This window comes from Nicotiana tomentosiformis, chromosome 10, assembly GCF_000390325.3.
Source record: "Nicotiana tomentosiformis chromosome 10, ASM39032v3, whole genome shotgun sequence".
Taxonomy (NCBI): Eukaryota; Viridiplantae; Streptophyta; class Magnoliopsida; order Solanales; family Solanaceae; genus Nicotiana; species Nicotiana tomentosiformis.
Window position 1 is genome coordinate 817,579 of NC_090821.1, and position 19,529 is coordinate 837,107.

At 36.4% G+C, this 19,529-nt stretch overlaps 1 protein-coding gene and 1 long non-coding RNA gene across 4 annotated transcripts; both read right to left on the bottom strand.

The window, feature by feature from the left end:
• Positions 1–4,702: 4,702 nt before the first annotated feature.
• Positions 4,703–11,689, bottom strand: LOC104087032 (uncharacterized). Of its 3 annotated transcripts, none has more exons than XM_070187721.1 (4): positions 11,572–11,689; positions 9,775–11,414; positions 8,442–9,484; positions 4,703–5,041 (listed from the first exon to the last, which is right to left on the bottom strand). In XM_070187721.1, the coding sequence occupies exons 2-4, from the start codon at positions 11,260–11,262 to the stop codon at positions 4,864–4,866; spliced, it is 2,709 nt and encodes a 902-aa protein (XP_070043822.1). In that variant the 5' UTR covers positions 11,263–11,414; positions 11,572–11,689; the 3' UTR covers positions 4,703–4,863. The 3 variants fall into 3 exon arrangements, 2 of the variants coding, with proteins under 2 accessions (XP_070043822.1, XP_070043821.1); XR_011411735.1 differs by adding an exon at positions 5,467–6,153 and having other exon boundaries at positions 4,835–5,041; positions 9,775–11,683; XM_070187720.1 differs by having other exon boundaries at positions 9,775–11,683.
• A 1,776-nt stretch (positions 11,690–13,465) lies between these two features.
• Positions 13,466–17,817, bottom strand: LOC138900568 (uncharacterized). Its single transcript, XR_011411674.1, has 3 exons — positions 17,539–17,817; positions 14,450–17,459; positions 13,466–14,110 (listed from the first exon to the last, which is right to left on the bottom strand). It is a non-coding gene; the product is annotated as an uncharacterized lncRNA (long non-coding RNA).
• Between the last annotated feature and the right edge of the window lie 1,712 nt (positions 17,818–19,529).

Sequence of the window (19,529 nt, forward strand, 5' to 3'; positions counted from 1 at the left end):
ATACAATGCGAAAGTTCCCAACCACCGGAGTGTCATAGAGTACATGAGCATCTATACATCACAAGTCTGGAAAATACTGTCTATTATAATCTGAAACTAAATACAATAAGTAGAAAGATAGGGAAGGAGAAACAATGTCTGTGAAATGCCAAGCAGTTACCTCAACTCCGAGAATTTCGAACTCCACAACTCAGCAACTGCCGTGACCGGAAGCACCTGGGTCTGCACGTAAGGTGCAAGGTCTAGCGTGAGTACAACCAACTCAGTAAGTAACAAGACTAAATAAAGAACTGAAAGTAGTGACGAGCTTCAAAACTAAGTCTAATTACAGTAATTTCCAACATAAGAAGGTAGGCATGCTTTCAAGTTCAACATTTAAGGCGAAAACAGTAATTTCATGTCAAGTTTAACTGAAACATAGATAATATCTCTCAGAAATTTCTAAAATAGTGATATATAACAACTATAGTACAACAATAATGAAACCAACGCATCCTCTCAGAGAAACAGTCACTCAGTCCTTCCACTCGCTCAGCACTCGGCACTCGCACTCAGTAGGTACATGCACTCACTAGGGTGTGTACAGACTCCGGAGGGGCTCTTTCAGCCCAAGCGATATAATCCGCACGGACAACTCACGTGCTAGTATAATATCTGGATTCGCACGGACAACTCACGTGCTAGTATAGTATCTGGATCCGCATGGACAACTCACGTATTGCACGGATAACTCACGTGCTATAGTATCAATATCTCACAATTAGGCCCTCGGCCTCACTCAGTCATAAATCTCTCTAGTCTCTCGGGCTCTCATAATTCATGATAAGCAGCCCAAACAGCAATGATATAATGCATCAATAATGAACAATAGAGACTGAGATATAATATACAAGTAAAACTATGACTGAGTACAAAACAGCAATTTAGCAGATAATTCAACATGTACACGACCTCTGTAGGTCCCTACAGTGCCAACACATAATCTAAACATGATTTGTGTTTTAATTTCTCTACTACATGGAGAATGTACAAATAACAACAGATTATTCAACTACATAGTTCGATGGAATTTTACCAAGTCACAATTCCTACGGTGCACGCCCACACGCCAGTCACCTAGCATGTGCGTCATCTCAAAACCGATCACATAACACATAATCCGGGGTTTCATACCCTCGAAACCAAATTTAGAACTGTTACTTACCTCAAATCGTGTAATTCTTTATTCTGCTATGCCTTTAACTCGCGAATCGGCCTCCAAATGCCTCGAATCTAGTCACAAATTATTCGATTCAGTCAATACAAATTATAGGAATTAATTTCATATGAAAATACTAGTTTTCCAACAAAATCCGAAATTGCACTCAAAAATCGTCCGTGAAGCCCACGTCTCGGAACCCGACAAAAGTTACAAAATATGTACGCACATTCAACCACGAGTCCAACCATACCAAAATTACTAAATTCCGACATCATCTCAACCTCCAAATCGTAAATTCTTATTTTGAAATCCCTAGGCCCAATTCCTCTAATTTCACCACATAAACACGTAATCTAGTCGAAATACTTAATGATAATCCAATATTATTGATTAACAATGATCATAAGTGACTTGCCCCAAGTTTTCCCGTGAATTCTCTTTGAAAAATCGCCTCAAGCCGTGTTTGAAATGTCTAAAAATGAGAAAATCTCGGACCCCTCTGTTTTTGTACACTGCCTAGAGGTTCCGCACCTGCGGAATTTTTAACCGCTTCTGCACAACCACTTCTGCGGTTTTTCCTCCCGCTTCTACACCATTCTTGCTTCTGCGGACAAGAGTCCGCTTCTGCGAAGAAGCGTCCGCTTCTGCGGTCCAGTGCACTCCTAGCCCCGGCCGCATCTGCGACCATGTTGTCGTTTCTGCGATCGCGCTTCTGCGACATTTCGTCCGCTTCTGGGATTCCAGGCTCGCTTCTGTGAGCTCGCACCTGTGGGCCAATTTCCGCAGGTGTGATTGCATCAGATGGCAGAAGGTTTCCAATTTTGTTCTAAGTCTGAATTGTATCCATTAACCATCCAAAATTCACCCGAAACCTTCGGAACCTCAACCAAAAATACCAACAAGTCCTAAAACATCATACAAACTTAGTCGAAACCTCAAATCACATCAAACAATGCCAAAACCATGAATCATACCCTAATTTAAGCTTAACGAAACTAAGAAATTCTAACTTTTTCATTCGATGTCGAAACCTATCAAATCAAGTCTGATTGACCTCAAATTTTGCACACATGTCATAAATGACATATCAGACCTATGACAATTTTCAGAACTGGATTCTGATCCCGATATGAAAAAGTTAACTCCCCGGTCAAACTTCCAAACTTAAAATTCCTATTTTTGCCATTTCAAGCCTAATTTAGCTACAGGCTTCCAAATAATTTTTCGGATACGCTCCTAAGTCTAAAATTATCATACGGAGCTATTGAAATCATCAAAATTCTATTCCGATGTCGTTTACATATAAGTCAACCTCCGGTCAACTATTTCAACTTAAGTTTTAAACCATGGAACTAAGTGTTCCAATTCATTCCAAAACCTCCCAGACCCAAACCAAATTACCCCGTCAAGTCACATAACAACTGTAAAGCACAAATTGAGCAGTAAATGGGGGAACGGGGTTGTAATACTCAAAACGACCGACCGGATCGTTACAGCTAAGGGTGTGTTTAGTACGAAGGAAAATATTTTCCGAAAAATATTTTTCAATTTTCCCATGTTTGGTTGGTTTAAATATTTTGGAAAATATTTTCCTTTTGAACTCATTTTTCTCCAATTGGAGGAAAATATTTTCCTTATGAAGATAAGGAAAAATATTTTCCAAAACTCCTTCTCAACCTTCCCCACCCTCACCAACCCACCCCACACCCCCACACCTAACCCTACCCCATGCCTACCCACCCCTCCCCCTCTCTCGGAAAAGGCTTATATATTTTCAGTTTTAGTTTTTACGTCTTTCGGTTTACATGTTTGAAATTTTACAAGTTCCAAAATTATAAGTTCGGAAGTTTATGTGTTTGGAAATTTACGCGTACCAAACACCGGAAAATGAATAAGATTACTACTTGTTTTCCAAGAAAACATTTTCTTGAAAAATATTTTCCACGAAAAATATTTTCCGTTATACCAAACACACCCTAAGTATGAAAATATTTTTTTACAGTATCAATGCATATAATTAACTTGGATTATTATTAGTCACACCTTCAATCCTGTTTATCCTTTTCTTATTTTTTTGATAAGTTAATGCTTCTAAAGAACGAGAAAGCTAGGTGAGACTGATGAAGTTATCTGTCATGTAAATACATTAAAGGCTTGTGTATTTAGGTGTCAAATGAATAATTAAGGTATGAAATATCAAATTTTTTTCTGAGAAGCTCAACTGTGTTTGCAGAGACACTGGGCCATAGGGTCCCTTTCCCATGGACTTCAATGCTAGGTTTCATTGGGTAAGTATAAAGATCCAGCCACCATTTTTAGGCTTGGTAATTTGTTACTAGTATTAAACTTGAATCTCTAGTTGATATTTAGTCCCTGTTGATGCTTGAAAACTTCATCGAAATTCTTGAATACGTAAAAAGATGCAGCAGCCACATTTCTTGGACTAGGGTCGACAAGACTAAATTTGAGTCTCTCTTGTTGCTATATATAATTTTCCAGTTGATCGTCGTTTTCATTAATCCAGACAACGTCGCGTACGTACCTCTTATGCAGTGGCTTGAAAACTTAATCCAATTTCTTAAATGAATATTCATGACCTACTGATATACATGCAGCCATTGATGTGTTGATTGCAAAGTAAAATAAATGAGGTGATAAAAGCTGCTTGAAGGACTAGGTCATTCTTTTAGAGATCAAGTTTTGTTCTCAAAGGTACAATTCATGAGCCGCAAAGAGATCATATATTTTCATAACAATCACAGCACTAGCAGTATATATAAAGGAACAAATGTCGATAAATTGGAGAGAATCCCAATCTACCATGAAATTACTCAAAATTGCCGGTTGATACTCCAGATGTTCTGGTCACAAGACTGCATCAGAGAGTCACAGAACAATCTCTTCTCCAATTTTCTAATTCAATATTAGTTTCCCCTTATATTTTGTGGAACTTATCACTATTACTCCCAGTAAGTTTCTCCTCTTCCGGGATTTTCAAGTTACTTGACTGTAATTGACCTACTACTCAAGTAGAGTCTGGGAAGCGTAGTGTGTACGCAAACCTTCCTACCTGGTAAAGGTAGAGAGGTTGTTTCCGATAGACCCTCGGCTCAAAAAAAAAAAAAGGACAACACAGAACAAAGAAAAAGAAAAAGGGAAAACAATATTTAGAGGCACAACAATAGCAACAAACCCAGTCTAATCCCACAAGTGGGGTATGGAAAGGGTAGTGTGTACGCAGATCTTACCCCTACCTGGTAAAGGTAGAGAGGTTGTTTCCGGTAGACCCTCGGCTCAAGAAAAAATAAGATAGCTAAAGCGAACAAAAATAAGAGGAAAACAAGATAGCTGAAGCGGAAAAGGACGAAAAGGAAAAAGGAGAAGTAGCATCAAACAGTAACAGGAAAATAAGATAGCTAAAGCGAACGAAACGTGAGAATAGCACTAACCGTCAATATCAGTAATAGTCCCTTTGTGCTGAAAAGATCGGAAGAGAAGTACTGAGTCATGTTAAAGTTATATATTACCTGATCAGAAGCCCATGCATGTTACATGTAACTCCAGCATGATAATGTAAGTAAATCTCCCTTTCATAGAAAAGAAGGAAGATACAACTAGTCCAGCATTCTAAAATTTCCTACAAAAGAGGGTTAATTTCCTCTTCAAAACAGGAGGGCGAAATCAAATCCTCTCCCCGTTTTTCCTTTGCTATTTTTTTTTCTTTCATTTTTTAACTCTGACCAAAGAGACTGTACATCTGGTGTGTGGTATAAGCCACCAATTGAGGCCCTTGTTATCTGTGGGTTGCCTACACGTTCTCCTGGCAGAGTCCGATCCCTCCTGAACAAGAATGGGCAAAAGCAGCAGTAAGATTATGTTAAAAGAAAAAAAACAAAAACGTAAAAAGCACCAGATGACTTTCCTCTGTGTCTCTCCTAGTACTTCTGTATGTGTACATTATATGTATATGTTACAAAAAAGGGATCTGACAGAAGCAGATATCATCCCAGAGGAAAAGAAGTATTATCACTAAATTATGATTATATTGAATTAAGTATAAGATGATACAGAGACAAAAGCAGGAGTCTCATTGCACAATCCAGGTAAACATTAGTGTACAGCAATAGTGCTAAGGATTACGAAAAGCAGTTATGTCAATACATCAGTATACTACTTGGTGCAACTAAATTACTCTCAGCTTATAACTACAGAATGAGCCGTAGGCTTAACAGCATATAGAGACTCCTTTATCATATATGACTTACATAAGCCGATCATTAGTTGCACCACTCATTGATGTTGAGCAGAGATGAGCTAGTACTTATTGTTGAATCAGCCAAGGAAAGATTTCAATATGTTCTTCGACTCGTAACTGAAAACGATACTTCAAGTTTATAAGCTTAAGCTGGGGGTAAGGAAAAGGAACATTTTAACCAACTAGCTTACAGTAATTACTGCAATATATCATCAGAAGTTATCCAATATGCCATTCTGCAGACCATGCTAGTTCTATGTCAAATCCTCAAATATACCATAGACTGTGACATTGAGTCATGCATGAACTCAATATATCAGTCCCTTATTGGGAAAAAATAGTGAACATTAGATCGTATCAGTCCTATTTCCACCAAGGTGTCATAAACCCAATCAGCGAGCTAGTTTAAAGATAAGAAATGAACAAAAAGGAAAAAGGGGGACTTAGACACTCATAACTGAACTTTGCATGAAAAGAAGAGTAACTCTGTCATCATTTGAATATGGTTAGCAGTGACGTCCTCCATTGCAGCGATTGAAGGTAAAAGTCACATGTCAAGTGTAAGGGAGCAAAATTCAACTTCTGTATACTTCATATAAACAACATGAAGTGTGATCCCGCCTTTCTGTTTTACAACTTTGCCACCAAAAACCACTTAACCACCACTATCCTCATCCTTTACGCTTAAAATATCTCTCTAATAACAACCACAAAGCAAAAACAAAGGGGATGATTCATCAGGGCAAGATACAAAGAACTGTCAATGAAGCAGCAGGATCATAATTGATTTTGATGACATTTTGAATGCGAGATGTAAGATGTGGTTTACTACTGAAAAATTTTACATGGTGATAACATAAAGAGGTTGCAGTTGCATCTGATTCTTCCTTTTCTCTTACCTTTTGTGGGGGGGGGGGGGGGGGGGGGGGGTTAAGTTTCATTTGGTTAATTTTGACTGAGAACAATATTTTTCCCTTAAAAGTAGGCAACATTCATATTAAACAAAAAGTGAAAATGAATTATCCAAGCCTTTTCTATTATAATGACAAATGGAAAGAGACAGCTATACTTTTTACAATTTCTCTCAGAGAAAACAAATACAGAGTATTTGGGGGACCGAACACAAGTTAATACCACGCACGACCATGAATTTACACATTTAGTAGTACGTCCAACCCCCAAACAATGTGTGAGAAGAGAGATCTAATTGTCTTTAACACTTATGCCCAAGGTTTATGTCACCATAGAATCATTTAGTTGACAAGCTCAAATTGCCGATCACAAAAGGCTTAGTTTTTTTTTGAATAGTTATATTATTTTTCTTGTGCTTCGGCGCGAAAAAATGTACAGTTGCAAGTATCTCAGAAAAGGATAAAATATGGGGCTTCAAGATCAACAGGTAAACAACCTGGCCTTAGGTTCCGTCTTCCTCTGTTGCCAGGTTCCACTACCTCATCCTAAAGAGTTTTAAACTGTGCTGCATACATGGCTTTAAGGCTTCAGACATGAGCCCGAAATCGAGCTAGTTAGCAAACCAAAAAGGGTAAAGCATCTGTCTTTTCCAGTTGACAGCTACACACAGCAGCAGCCCTGTCCTAAATGTTCCATACATATTCCTAATCTAAACTATATAGATTTTTTGCTGAAAAAACACCAGTCATGGAGCAACTTAATCCAGAAAAATGCCATGTCAGACAAGGACTTCTACAGAGAAGCACATGTTTAGGAGGCACTGTCCAGGCCAATTTGAACAAGTACATGACCTTGATTCAAATACCATTGTGGGAGCATTCTGCAGTATCTTCAAATAATGTTGACCTGCTCATCGTTTTTGAGAACACACTCAAAAAGTTTAAAGCCTTGCAAAGATGGAGGTTCCCAATTTCTTAAAAGATATGGATTAGTAAAAAAGGACTAGTATTATAAATTTAGCATATATATTGAACATAACTTTGGTTAATTAAAACATTAGTTATTTATAAAATAAACTCTCTTATGCTGAATTTCTAACCCTTAACCTTACAAATTTTTTTGGCTCAACATGCTGCAGTATGGATTCTAACAAATAAAGCATAGGTTTAAAGCACTGCCACAACATAGCTTTCACTGAACTCATCAGCTACTTGTCCCCAAAGCAGTACTATCATTGCAAATGGTACATTTAGTTTTCTATACTGATCATCTCGAGATGGCACAGGCTACAGCAGTATGGTAAGTATACTTCAAGAAAACCTTTCAATACTGTTTATCCGTAATTGTTCAAGGGCAAAAGAGTCCAAAATTGATGTTGGTTCAGGTTCTGTCCAACTTGAATTGAATTCAACTTCTCTCTCTTTCTCTTTCTCACAGACACGCGCGCGCGCGCGCACACACACACATATAAAACATACATAAAAACACATGTAAAGGTCCATGTTACTAAAATAATTCTTGATATTGATAATGCATCCAGAAAGAAGCATACTGTCTATCCTTAGGGATGCCAACATGTACATCTATATTATGGCTACTCTCTCTCTCTCTCACACACACAAATATATATATATATATATATATATATATATATATATATATATATATATATATATATATATATATATATATATATATATATATATATATGTATATATGTATGTATGTAAGTATATATGTATGTATGTATGTATGTATGTATATATGTATGTATGTAAGTATATATGTATGTATGTATGTATGTATGTATTTGCAGTCGCCAGTAGCATGCACTTCTATGCTTTAACACAAAAGGCAATGGTGGCTAAACATTATAACTACACAAGACTCATGAGATGGTCCCAAAAGTAATTTTCAGAAAGAGAAGAATCAGACACATTAAGAAGAAAAAAAACTGCAGCTACATACCTAAAGGGTTTCAAATCTCACAAAGTCAAAAACACAATCATGCTACAAATAAAAGGTCACGTATCTTTTAAAACAATGGAAGTTAGAGCTTTTTCTTTTGCTTACTTGGCCCAAAAATCAGGTGGAGACAACTCAAATGGATAGCTTGTCACGGGAGCATTAGGACTCTCATAATAACTCTGAGCAGCATTCTCAGGATTGAGAGAGAATTGACTTTCACCAAAGAGTGAGTTTTGGAACCCGTTTTCAGCACTACTAGGCAAATAAGCACCAAGTGTCGTGCCATTCTGGCAATTTCCTGCATAAACTGTTTGTGGAGAATGAGAGACAGAAAGGACTTGATCATCCTTTTTAAACAGTGAAGCCATGGTCTTCGGAGGTGCAGGAGAGATTATCTCTTCCATGTTTGATCTGTTAAGTTCTGGATTTAAAAGCCAGTTGGCTGGAGTACCAATTAAACTAAGACCATCTTGGCCAAGTGGAAAGCTATTCCACATCTTCCATGTTCCCGTATCATTTGCATTACTTGAAACATTCATTGGTGCCACATTGCGTACATTCTGAGCCTTAGGAGTGCGGGCGAAAAGAGAAGACTCAGCATGCCTCTCCTCTGGAACATACAATCTTGATATTGGAGACTTAATCGGTGATGGTCTGGTTACTTCAGAAGAGACATTGACACCCTTTACAGGACATGGTTTGTCCAATCCTACATTTGACACAACCCCAAGGTCAAGCTGAAAGTTATCGAGTGACTCAGAAACGGGTCCAAGCAATGAAACTGGGTCTGGAACATAACAAGGATCTTCAAAAATCTCTGACTCCTCTGGCAATAACTGACCTGCACCATCTCCAACTAGAGGAATCAATGGTTCTGATGATAATGGAAGAGTTGTACCATTACTTGTGGATCCAAAAGCAAAAGTAGATAAAGGAAAAGGTGACGGGAGTCCAAAGCTAATGGGGTTGTCAAAGGATTGTGTAGATGGAGGTTGAAAGGGGTAAGTTGGTGTTTGAACTTCTGCTTGTGGCCTAACACATGGTCTGCTTATCACATTTGAAGTTGGATGAGAAACAGCAGTTGAACGTGTGAATAATTGTTGCCATGATTTTTTAGGAGCTGTAGATGGTTGAGGTTCAATAAGCACCTGTAACAAACAGATCAGGGTAAATACACATATGGCAACTGGGTAAATTACTGTTAGACTATCGAAGATTATTTCTCCTGCACGATGCAAATTCTATCTTTCAGAATTATAGGTCAAGTAAACGAGATAATGATAGATCCCAAAAAATGAAATGACCATTAAAAATGCCACACCGAATTATAAGCTGCCGGAGAAAGTCTTAATTTTAGCAGAAGTACCAGAAGGATATTTGATGAAAATGAAGGCATAGATATAAGCTAGAGAAAAAGAAAATTTGACAGAAGACTTACAGGCTGGTTGATGCTCCTTTCGTCCACATTTGCATTCAGTTTTCCAGATACCCTATCTGGCTGAGATAGTTTCCTTCTCGAGCCATGGGTTTGAATATGGTCTATGCCAGTCTTAGATTTGTGTTCTCTTGGAACAAAAGTATTATTACTCTTTACAGAATGATCACCTCCAGTAAATGCTCTAGAAGACGATAAAAGGGTACCCCTAATACTATCCAAGTACCGAGTTCCAACATTCCCATGGTTGTGATTGCTTTTCGAAGCACCCTTAGAACCATGAATAACTTCTGCATTATGTGACTTAACAGTTTCTCGCCTATTTTTTTGCTGCCGCCTTCTATCACTCACATCACACTTGCTTCGCTCACTTCCCTTGGCTGCACTTTTATCCAGCTCTTCTGTATCTGAGTTGCTTTTGCTAGATGCCCTGTCCCTTTCTTTCCTCTTCTCTTGACGCCTCTTTTCTGCTTCTCTTTTACTGTCTCGTACCTTATCAGAGAGTGACATTTTACTATGTTCTTTCTCGGCCTCTGTATGTTCCACCCGCAATTTCCTGCGCTCTTCCACCAATCTAGCAACTTCCTCTCTTTGTTGTCGCTCCTCCTCCTCCAATAGCTCCCTCTCTAACCTAGCCTGCTTCTTCTCTTCTGCTTTTCTTCGAGTTTTTTCCCATCTACTCTCCTGAAAATTCCCCCCATTTTCCCTTCTCTTATCCATCATTGCTCTTTGCTCTGCATTCATTGAAGCATCACCGTCTCTGAAGGAACTAATCCTAAAAATACTCCTGCAGAGCCACATGATACTAGAGAAAAAATCCGTCAAAGCTTTGCTGGCTAAAATAAAAACACGAGAATATGACTTCTCTGCAAAACAATGCTCCCTATCGAAAAATCCACTGCCATTATTTCTCCAAGTGCTTGACTTCCCAACAAAAGAACCCTTGACCCAATTCTCATCCTCTACTGAATCCTGTCTACACATCAACCTATTGTCAGGCCAAACCTTCCCATTTAATATCTTTCCACCTTTCCCAATTAAGTTTTTCAAAATCCCAGAATTCAGAAGCCCCAATCCTGGCTGCACAGGCAAGTCAAGAACAGGTCTCTTCGATATATGCCCACAATATGAACACATAAACTTCCCACCACCGGGATTCTGATCCCTATACGGAGTCAAACAATTCCTACACCTCCTCGTTGCTATTTTCCTCAACTTCTGTATTTCAATAGCCAAGAGCCTCCCCCTCTCTCTAAGCCTAGCAATCCTTCTCACCCGCCAAGCTAACAACCAAGGCATCAAAACCTCATACCACAAAAGTGTAAACAGAAGCACCATTACACAAGCAAACCTCGGCGACGTAATTTCAAACCGAAATGCAGGTGGCAATAGCTGTGATAGTGCCCATAACCCAATCAGTGGAATCACCATCCATGGCAACATGGTAGCTACCCCTCTAGACCACCTTTGTATCTGACACAATATACACATTATTCTCTAAACCCACACCTATCGTCCCCGTCTCGAACGACTAACAATAAAAATTTAACCAGAGTGACCTAAAAAAACCCTAGTCTCTGAATTTCACTTAGTCAAACTATGTCTCAATTTTCTATTCTTCAATTCTATTTGTGAGAAACCACCTATTTTCAACAGAATAAGCGGTATATAATCAGGATTAGATGGAAATAAAATTGTTAGAGTTTGTGAACAGTATTGTGCTTTAGCTAGCTAGCTAACTCAAAAGGGCAGGGAAGGAATAATTATATAAAGAAAAGAAGCTGAAATTAAGGTGCTCACGGAATTACTGTTCATCGGAGATTCATCGGCGAAGGTCGGAGACGTTGCAATTTACCGGCCAAGAAAGCTGTGACGACCGTTGATTGATGACAGAGAAAAATGGAGTGACGAGATAAGAGGAAGCTTAAAGACATATATATTGACAGTAGTTGAACCGGAGAGTTGGAATAAGACCCGGTTCATCGTATCAGACCGCTTGACTAGAAGTAATTTGCTACTCGACGGAGCTCAATTGAAGGTAAAATGTGGTCAAAATCAACTAATTGATTTGGTATCTAATTGATTTGGTAAAATGTGGTCAAAATCAACTACATATGAACATATATAATGTATCTAATTGATTTGGTTTAAATATCGAATATAAATAAACTTTTACTGTAAAATACTGTCTAGTAGTGTCGTTTGTAATCTTTCACATAATAAGAGTGGGTTAATTTTACCACCTCTTATCTTTTTCCTTGATCTCCAAATATAAAAGATTTTTTAAAAATAAAAAGAAAGTAAAATGTTATTGGATCAAGTTTCTTAAATCTTGTAAAATAATGTACTAAAGTAATGAGGTAATAACCTAGAATATGATCAGACAGAAATGCAGCTTAACTTCTGACTATAATATCCAAATTAAAGCCAAGTTAATGTTAGATTTTAAGTGATTCTTAAAAAGATTCATTTATTAGACAAAATTTTCTAACTTTTAGAGTTGTACTCCCTCAGTTCATTTTTTCATGCCCCCGTAAGAAACAATAAATAAAATATTTTTTTACTATTTTACTCATGATAATAATAGCATTTTCAAAAATTTTGAAAAATAATTAATTAATGATAAGGGTAAAACAGAAAGAAAAAAAATTATCTTTCTCTTGATTTAGTATAATGAACAAGTAAGATTAAAAATATATATTTATATAGTGAACAAGTAAAAATGAACGGAGGGAGTAATAAGGTTGCCGAATATATCTTTTATTTACCCGTAAAACGGTACAGTTGAGTTTATACGTGGTTTATAGAAAAGTGAATTAATTTGATCCTAAAATAATAGATGAATTAGACAAAAATATAATATTTAGCCTTGAGATGGAGATATAATAGCAGAAATAGTAATTCCAAGAGCAGTGCTTCCGGGCACAATAGCAACGATATCAGTAAACAAGAAGATAAAATTATATTGAGCTTTGAGTAGAGTGTAGCGTATGTTTGCCAGGAAATTCATATATTTTACAATGATAATAGAGCTCACTATTTATAGCTGCACCTAGGGAACAAGGTCTTAGGATCAAGCCTGACGAGCTCGAAACACACACTTAAATTATGCTCGCTAGTTAAATATAGTATAGTATAATATCGTATCCACAAGGATTGGATTTAAATAGTATTCTTGTAGTTTCTAACTTGATTGCTATCCAAGATGATCAACAATTGAGATTTCTATGATTAATAACTACAATTAACTAAGAATCTAAAGCTATTGACTAATGGCAATCAAAACAAAGGTAAGCAAGGAAGTTATCAATAGGAGAAAATCAGGGTTGATAGGATAGGTGCAAGATAATTGTTTGGGATCTAACTCTAAGTAATTCACTTCTAATGTTTAAGTGAGTCTCTCGAATTCACTCAATTATTAGTTCAAATGTTCAGCAAAAACTCCTCTCTCGATTAAGTCTTAATCTCACAAGATGAACCAATTTAAGCACGTGAAGATATGCAAGAATGCGTATTGGATTGGTCTTTAGGAGAACCTCTCTTGATTATCCTCCTAACTAGGTTTAATCAACGATTCAACTAGCCTCTTTCGATTACTAAGAAGAATTAAAGAACTCAACCAACAATATAATGCAAGGATATCACAAGTTATGCCTCTCTCGATTACATGAACTAGTGAATATAGATGTAACAATTAAATCATCCAAAAATACTTCAATACATAAAACTAGAGTTATAATCCACAAACAATCATCAATACATCAAATACATCAAAACCTAAATAGAACTACTCCATAGACATGGAGCAATTCATCACAAATAAAGTTAAAATAGAGGAAAACATAAATTCAATCCAAACTCATGTCTTGAGTGAGAAAGGAATGATGAAATCCTTGTGCTTGTGTTCTTCCAACTCATCCTTAGCCTCCTTAGGTTGAATATGTGTCAAAAGTCCCGAAAATAATATTTTTTCATATATTTATACCAAGTAGGGTCGGGCCCAGACGAAACCACCTTCTCCTAACCGAAATAGAATTTTCACTTTGTAAAAAATATACAGACGATCCGCATGGGGCGACGCGCCATGCGGGGCATTAGTGGAAAAATCCAGAGAGCTCAACATCTATCAGGCATCAGGATTTGGGCAGCCGCGCCGCACCACGCGCCGCGGCAAGCCAATTTTCCCAGAGTACGGATTGAATCTTGCTTTTTGACGTCCAGACTTGGTCCTCGACCCCCGAACACGATCCCGGCTTAATCCCTTTGGCTTTTACTCAGACTTCAAAGCTCCAAATAGCCCGAATTCATTCTATAATATCTACATAGCTCGAAATCACTCCTACAAGGTATAAAACACACAATAAGTGCAAAACACTATCAATTAAAGCTCAAACATGAATAAAGTGCAGTGAACTAGAGTGCAATAAGTGATTAAAATTCGTAATTATAGCCTACCATCAACACCCCACACTTAAACCATTGCTCGTCCTCAAGCAATCAAACTATACTTCATATAGACACGACTTCTTTCAACAACTCTAATAACTCATCACACCAAGAATATTTAAAAGAGATTAAGCACAATACCGTAACATCCTAGCCTCAAGATTTGACTCAAAAGCACCACGCATTTTTATAACACGCTCACTTACTCTAACACAGAGGTCAATGACATTACCTTTCCTTCATGAATTAAGTACCCTCACACAACAATAGAGAGTTGTTCCTCGCACAATAAAATTTAAGAACAATTAGAATCTCAAGATAAAAATAATTCACTCACTCTAAAAAATAACATTCATATGCCACAAAAGACGTACCATAGGCTTGCCCATAGTGTACTACTCTACTAATTGAGCTCATTCAGTCAAGGATCAAGTAGGACTTTAATTAGTTGTAATGTAGGTTGCGGGATGGGTATGATATATTTAGATATAAAAGTGACTACACCTGCCTAAACACTTTTAATACATACAATTAGCCATTCAAAACCCTATACTTATGTCAAACCAAAACTCCACCTTCACATCAAGATACATTAACTTCCTACTTCTTTAAGCACAATTACATCAAGTTACCACCATCAAGGAATATTTTGCACAACAATACAATATTTTTTTCTTTTCTCTTTCGATTCAAGTGGCTCTTACTTTTTCAATACAGTGCACATTTCTCCTTAGTTCAATAATTCTACTCAAAAGCCAACTCAACCACCCCACACTTTAACTTTTACAAAGTTCATAACAAATTCAAGTGCTCACGATAGGTATAATGTTCAAATAGATGGTCCATTCAAATAAAAGGGTAAAGCTTGTAATGCGGTTTCCTGTCACGACCCAAAACTACGTGACCGACACCCAGCATACTACCCAACCCGAGTGGACCAACACGTATAAGAATACCTATCTATATGCCTAATAGATACATGCAAAAGCTTTTTAGAAACCACAATTATTTTAAATAATTAAGACCATACATGAAATATAATATTTTAATCCACCATTTTCAATAATTGAAAATACATAAAGATGGCAATATTTCTTTCATGCATGCAATATGAATAACTCTTAATTACAATCCAAAGTAATAACAATTGTCGATGGAATCTCTATGACACGAGGATAGAATAAATACTTGGGGCAAATCCAACCAGAAGAAAGTAAGATCAACACGACAACAATCACGAAATAGAAATGGTGTCTCACTATATACCTTGGAATTAAAGAGAGTTATCCTAACCTCATCCGCCAATCACATGCTACATCTCATCCTGAAAACATGTAAAGAAAGCGGGACCTTGGAGAGGGGTCCCTGACGGCTGAGTACACCACCATGGTACTCAATAAATATCATAAACTCTCTCTAACTCGAGTTCCTAGGACAAGGCTTTAAAAAACATATGCAACCAACACTTTATATAAAGCGATAAACCCTTACAGCAGTTCATACTTTATTATTTTAAATAAAAAGACTAATAAAATGTAAAACATGATACAAACTTTTTAAATACTTGTATCAACCGATGATTCTATAAAATCATGCAAAATTATTTCAACTTTATTAAGTCATTTGAAATCACTTTCGGCTTCTTAGGCTTATACATAACAAAGACATATTTTACCTTTCACCAGGAGTACTATACTATCATCGTCACAAGAATACCAACTAGGTTATGTACCTAGCGGCAAGTATCATATACCCTACTTGCTCAGGTCGTCTCATCGTAGTGCCGTATGAATCAACTCCGCCATACTAGTAATAGCACAAATAACACCCTCTCAAGGATGATGTTCTGCCGTAGTCTATACCACAAAGTGGGAATCTATGCCTACACCGGCACGTGTAGTTTCATAACGACGAACACGATATATTCGAAGCCAATCTTGATGAATACAAATAACTCCCAAAATATTTTATACTCTAAAAATATATTCATATCGAAGTAGCCTCAAAGTATCTATTTTATCATATCATGACATTCACAGTCAATCCAAATCGTTAGAACAAATCAAATGAGTATCCTTTCTCATTTCATATGAAGCAATAAAAAATGAGATTTAAATCCTTAAAGGGTTAACAAGTGCTACTTCAAAATATAAAGATTTTAGGAATATTACATTTCTCGTTTTATTAAAATAAAGGTAGCAATAGAACTCAAATATTTAATCTCTTTATCATCAACATAACTTTTTTTAAATAAAACTTATAATGTTTGACTTAAGTGCCATTTGCTAACAAGTTTTTGAAAATAAGACTTTTAAAAACAACATGACACCACTTCATATGCAACACGACTCAAAAATACATGGTGACATCCTTTCTCGCTTGTCCCTACGAGTACGAATACACATTTACGAACAATCTCACGTATCAAGTCAAAACATATATTTAGATAAAATCCCTCAAGTTGAATAAGTTTTAATCAACTTACTTCAAGTCGTTGTCCAAATCTTACCCCAAAAGCTCAACGATGTCAACAATTCATAATCTATATATATGAGTTCACATATATTAATAACGCGTCACAATAATACAAACTAAACCAACTATGTGTTTAGCACTTAGGTCCAATTTCACAAGTTTCACAAAATCCTCATTTCTCCATTTAAAGGCCAATCCTTGAGTTCTAACTCCAGTTCATCCATTAAAGATGTTATGGAATCCAACCGTTCCATTAGAAGCTCAAAACGATACCGTTCAAATAAAACTTAATACTATTCATCATCCCTACCAACAAACTCTTCAATTTCAATACAAGTTTTCTAGAGTATCATGAATAACAACAACAACAACAACAACAACAACAACAACAACAACCCAAAATAATCCCACTAGTGGAGTCTGGGAGGGTAGTGTGTACGCACACCTTATCCCTACCCTGGGGTAGAGAGGCTGTTTCCGATAGACTCTCGGCTCCCTCCCTCCAAAAACTCCACACCTTACTCTTGGAGTGACTCGAACTCACAACCTTTTGGTTGTAAGTGGAACGTGCGTACCACTAGAGCAACCCACTCTTGTCTACAGTATCATGAATATGTGTTTAAATACCAATCTTCCTTTACAAATATACTCTATTATGTCCATGTAGTATAATATATATGATTGGAGTGAAGGGATTACCTCTTTGACAAACCCTAAAATTTCAAGACTTGAGTTCTTGAAATGCTCTTGAGAGATTCTCCAAGAATCTAAGAATTCCATGTAATTGAAGTGTTAGGAGATGAAATTAACGGACCAAATCTATCAAAATAGGTATTAAAATCTTACTTCAAGATGTCGTTAATGGTGGAGAGTTCTCTCTTCTCTTTAAGACTTCAAGAAACAAGACCCAAAATAATAATACAAGCTCCTCGTAATTGCCTTTAAAGGCTTCAACAGTTGGACGATGCAAGGGACGCGTCGCACCTCCATCGCGCGCTTTCCTTCTCTTCAGCAAATTAGGATGCCAAGTTTGGCGCTTTATAGGCAGTTCACTGCCCATACCTTTTCCTTCTTTCATTTCTTATCTTCACTTTGTTCATTTATTCAATTAACCAATTTCCTTGTTTCCTAATCCATAGACACAACTAAAGCTTAGTTATCCATTGTTTCCAATTCCTTTTCAATGTTTTGCCTAACTAAGTCTCTTGTCCCTTACGTGTCTCCATCTCCAGCCATATTTCCAAACTTTATGCCCAATATTGTCCTATTATTATCACTTATCTAAGTAATTATACCTTTGACATTTATTTCCCAAGAATTCTTAATGACCCTTTGATTGTCATTGATCCAACACTCAACCATTGATAAAATAATATCCCAAGTATTCCGCTAACTTTGTTCCACTCAAGTAATCTCATATAACTCGAATTTTATTAAATTACATTCTTAAACTTGAAATTAGCCCGAACTTGATTGTAAAAATTAATGGGGCATTACATTCTCCCCACTTAAAAATATTCGTTCTCAAATGTCAATCTTTAGTCGAAGTTATGCTTGAAAGTTTATCATCCATGCTTTCCTTTACTACCAAATTCTTATGGTCTCAAAATCTGACTAACTCCCTCAATTTCAAAAAACACGTGGCAATGTTTTCCTTACTTCTTGGCCAATCCAAATCTTTCAACCAGTCACCGAACCACAACAATACAACAAAAGAATCTCCACATGGCTCCACACATTATAACTACTTCAATAAACGTCTTCAGAATTTTTTATGCCTCAAAACACCACTGCAAAGTCATTCTTGGCATCATCGATACAATGAAGTCTAATACAATGAGACAAGTTTAGCCACCGTAGACACTAAATGAATCACTTCATTAGTAAAATGAACCAACCTCAAATCATAAGCAGGATACTATATTACTTGCTCAATCCATGGAACTAAAATACGATATTCACTAAATTCAAAGTTTCTAAAAATAGTCATACTTGCGATCGCGAAAAAAAGTTTGGATATTGGATTTTCATATCCTTATTGGCCACCTAAACGGCCTGCTTGATGTCATGGTTATGCCAATACTTTACACGAAGACATATCTCTAGTTCTCAACCTACGAACTTGCATACACGAATATCAGTCAGTTCTTTCTTGATCAAACCACCATTCTCACATTTGGAAATACCAGTCAAGAATAGGAAATGGCATTACTTTTAAGGTTATTACCTCATTTAACCGCATGAAATCCCACGTATATCGTCATTCAAATATTTCTGTAGTAAGCCAAAAAGAAGATCGAATCTACTAAAGATCCGAGGGGAAATATGGACCACGTGCACACCCTCAGATCTTTCTAGTAACCTCTTGCATACTCAATGTTGATACTCAATTTTGCCCTCATATTTTTTCAAATAGTATATATACTTTCAAAATATCATTTTGCATCATTACCTAATTTATAAGGGTTATACAAATATTTTTTATAATTTTTCATAATTTTTTAAAGCTTCAAAATTAATTTTTCTTGCATTTAAATTATTTGAATATTTATTAATTACCCTTTCAAATTATTTTGTGATGACTTAATCATCAAAATTTGTTATTTACACCCACATACATGTTTTAAAATAATTTTTACTTCATTTCATATAATTATATTTGTATTTTTTAGCTATTTACATAATTTTTGCAATAATAGCCTATATTCTACAAATAATTGTGTTTATCATATTATTTATGCCAAAATAGAATTTTATATTTTTTATAATGTTGAGTAATTATTTTCAAATATTTTTTACAGCATAAATATTATTTTTATAATTTATTAGATATTTTA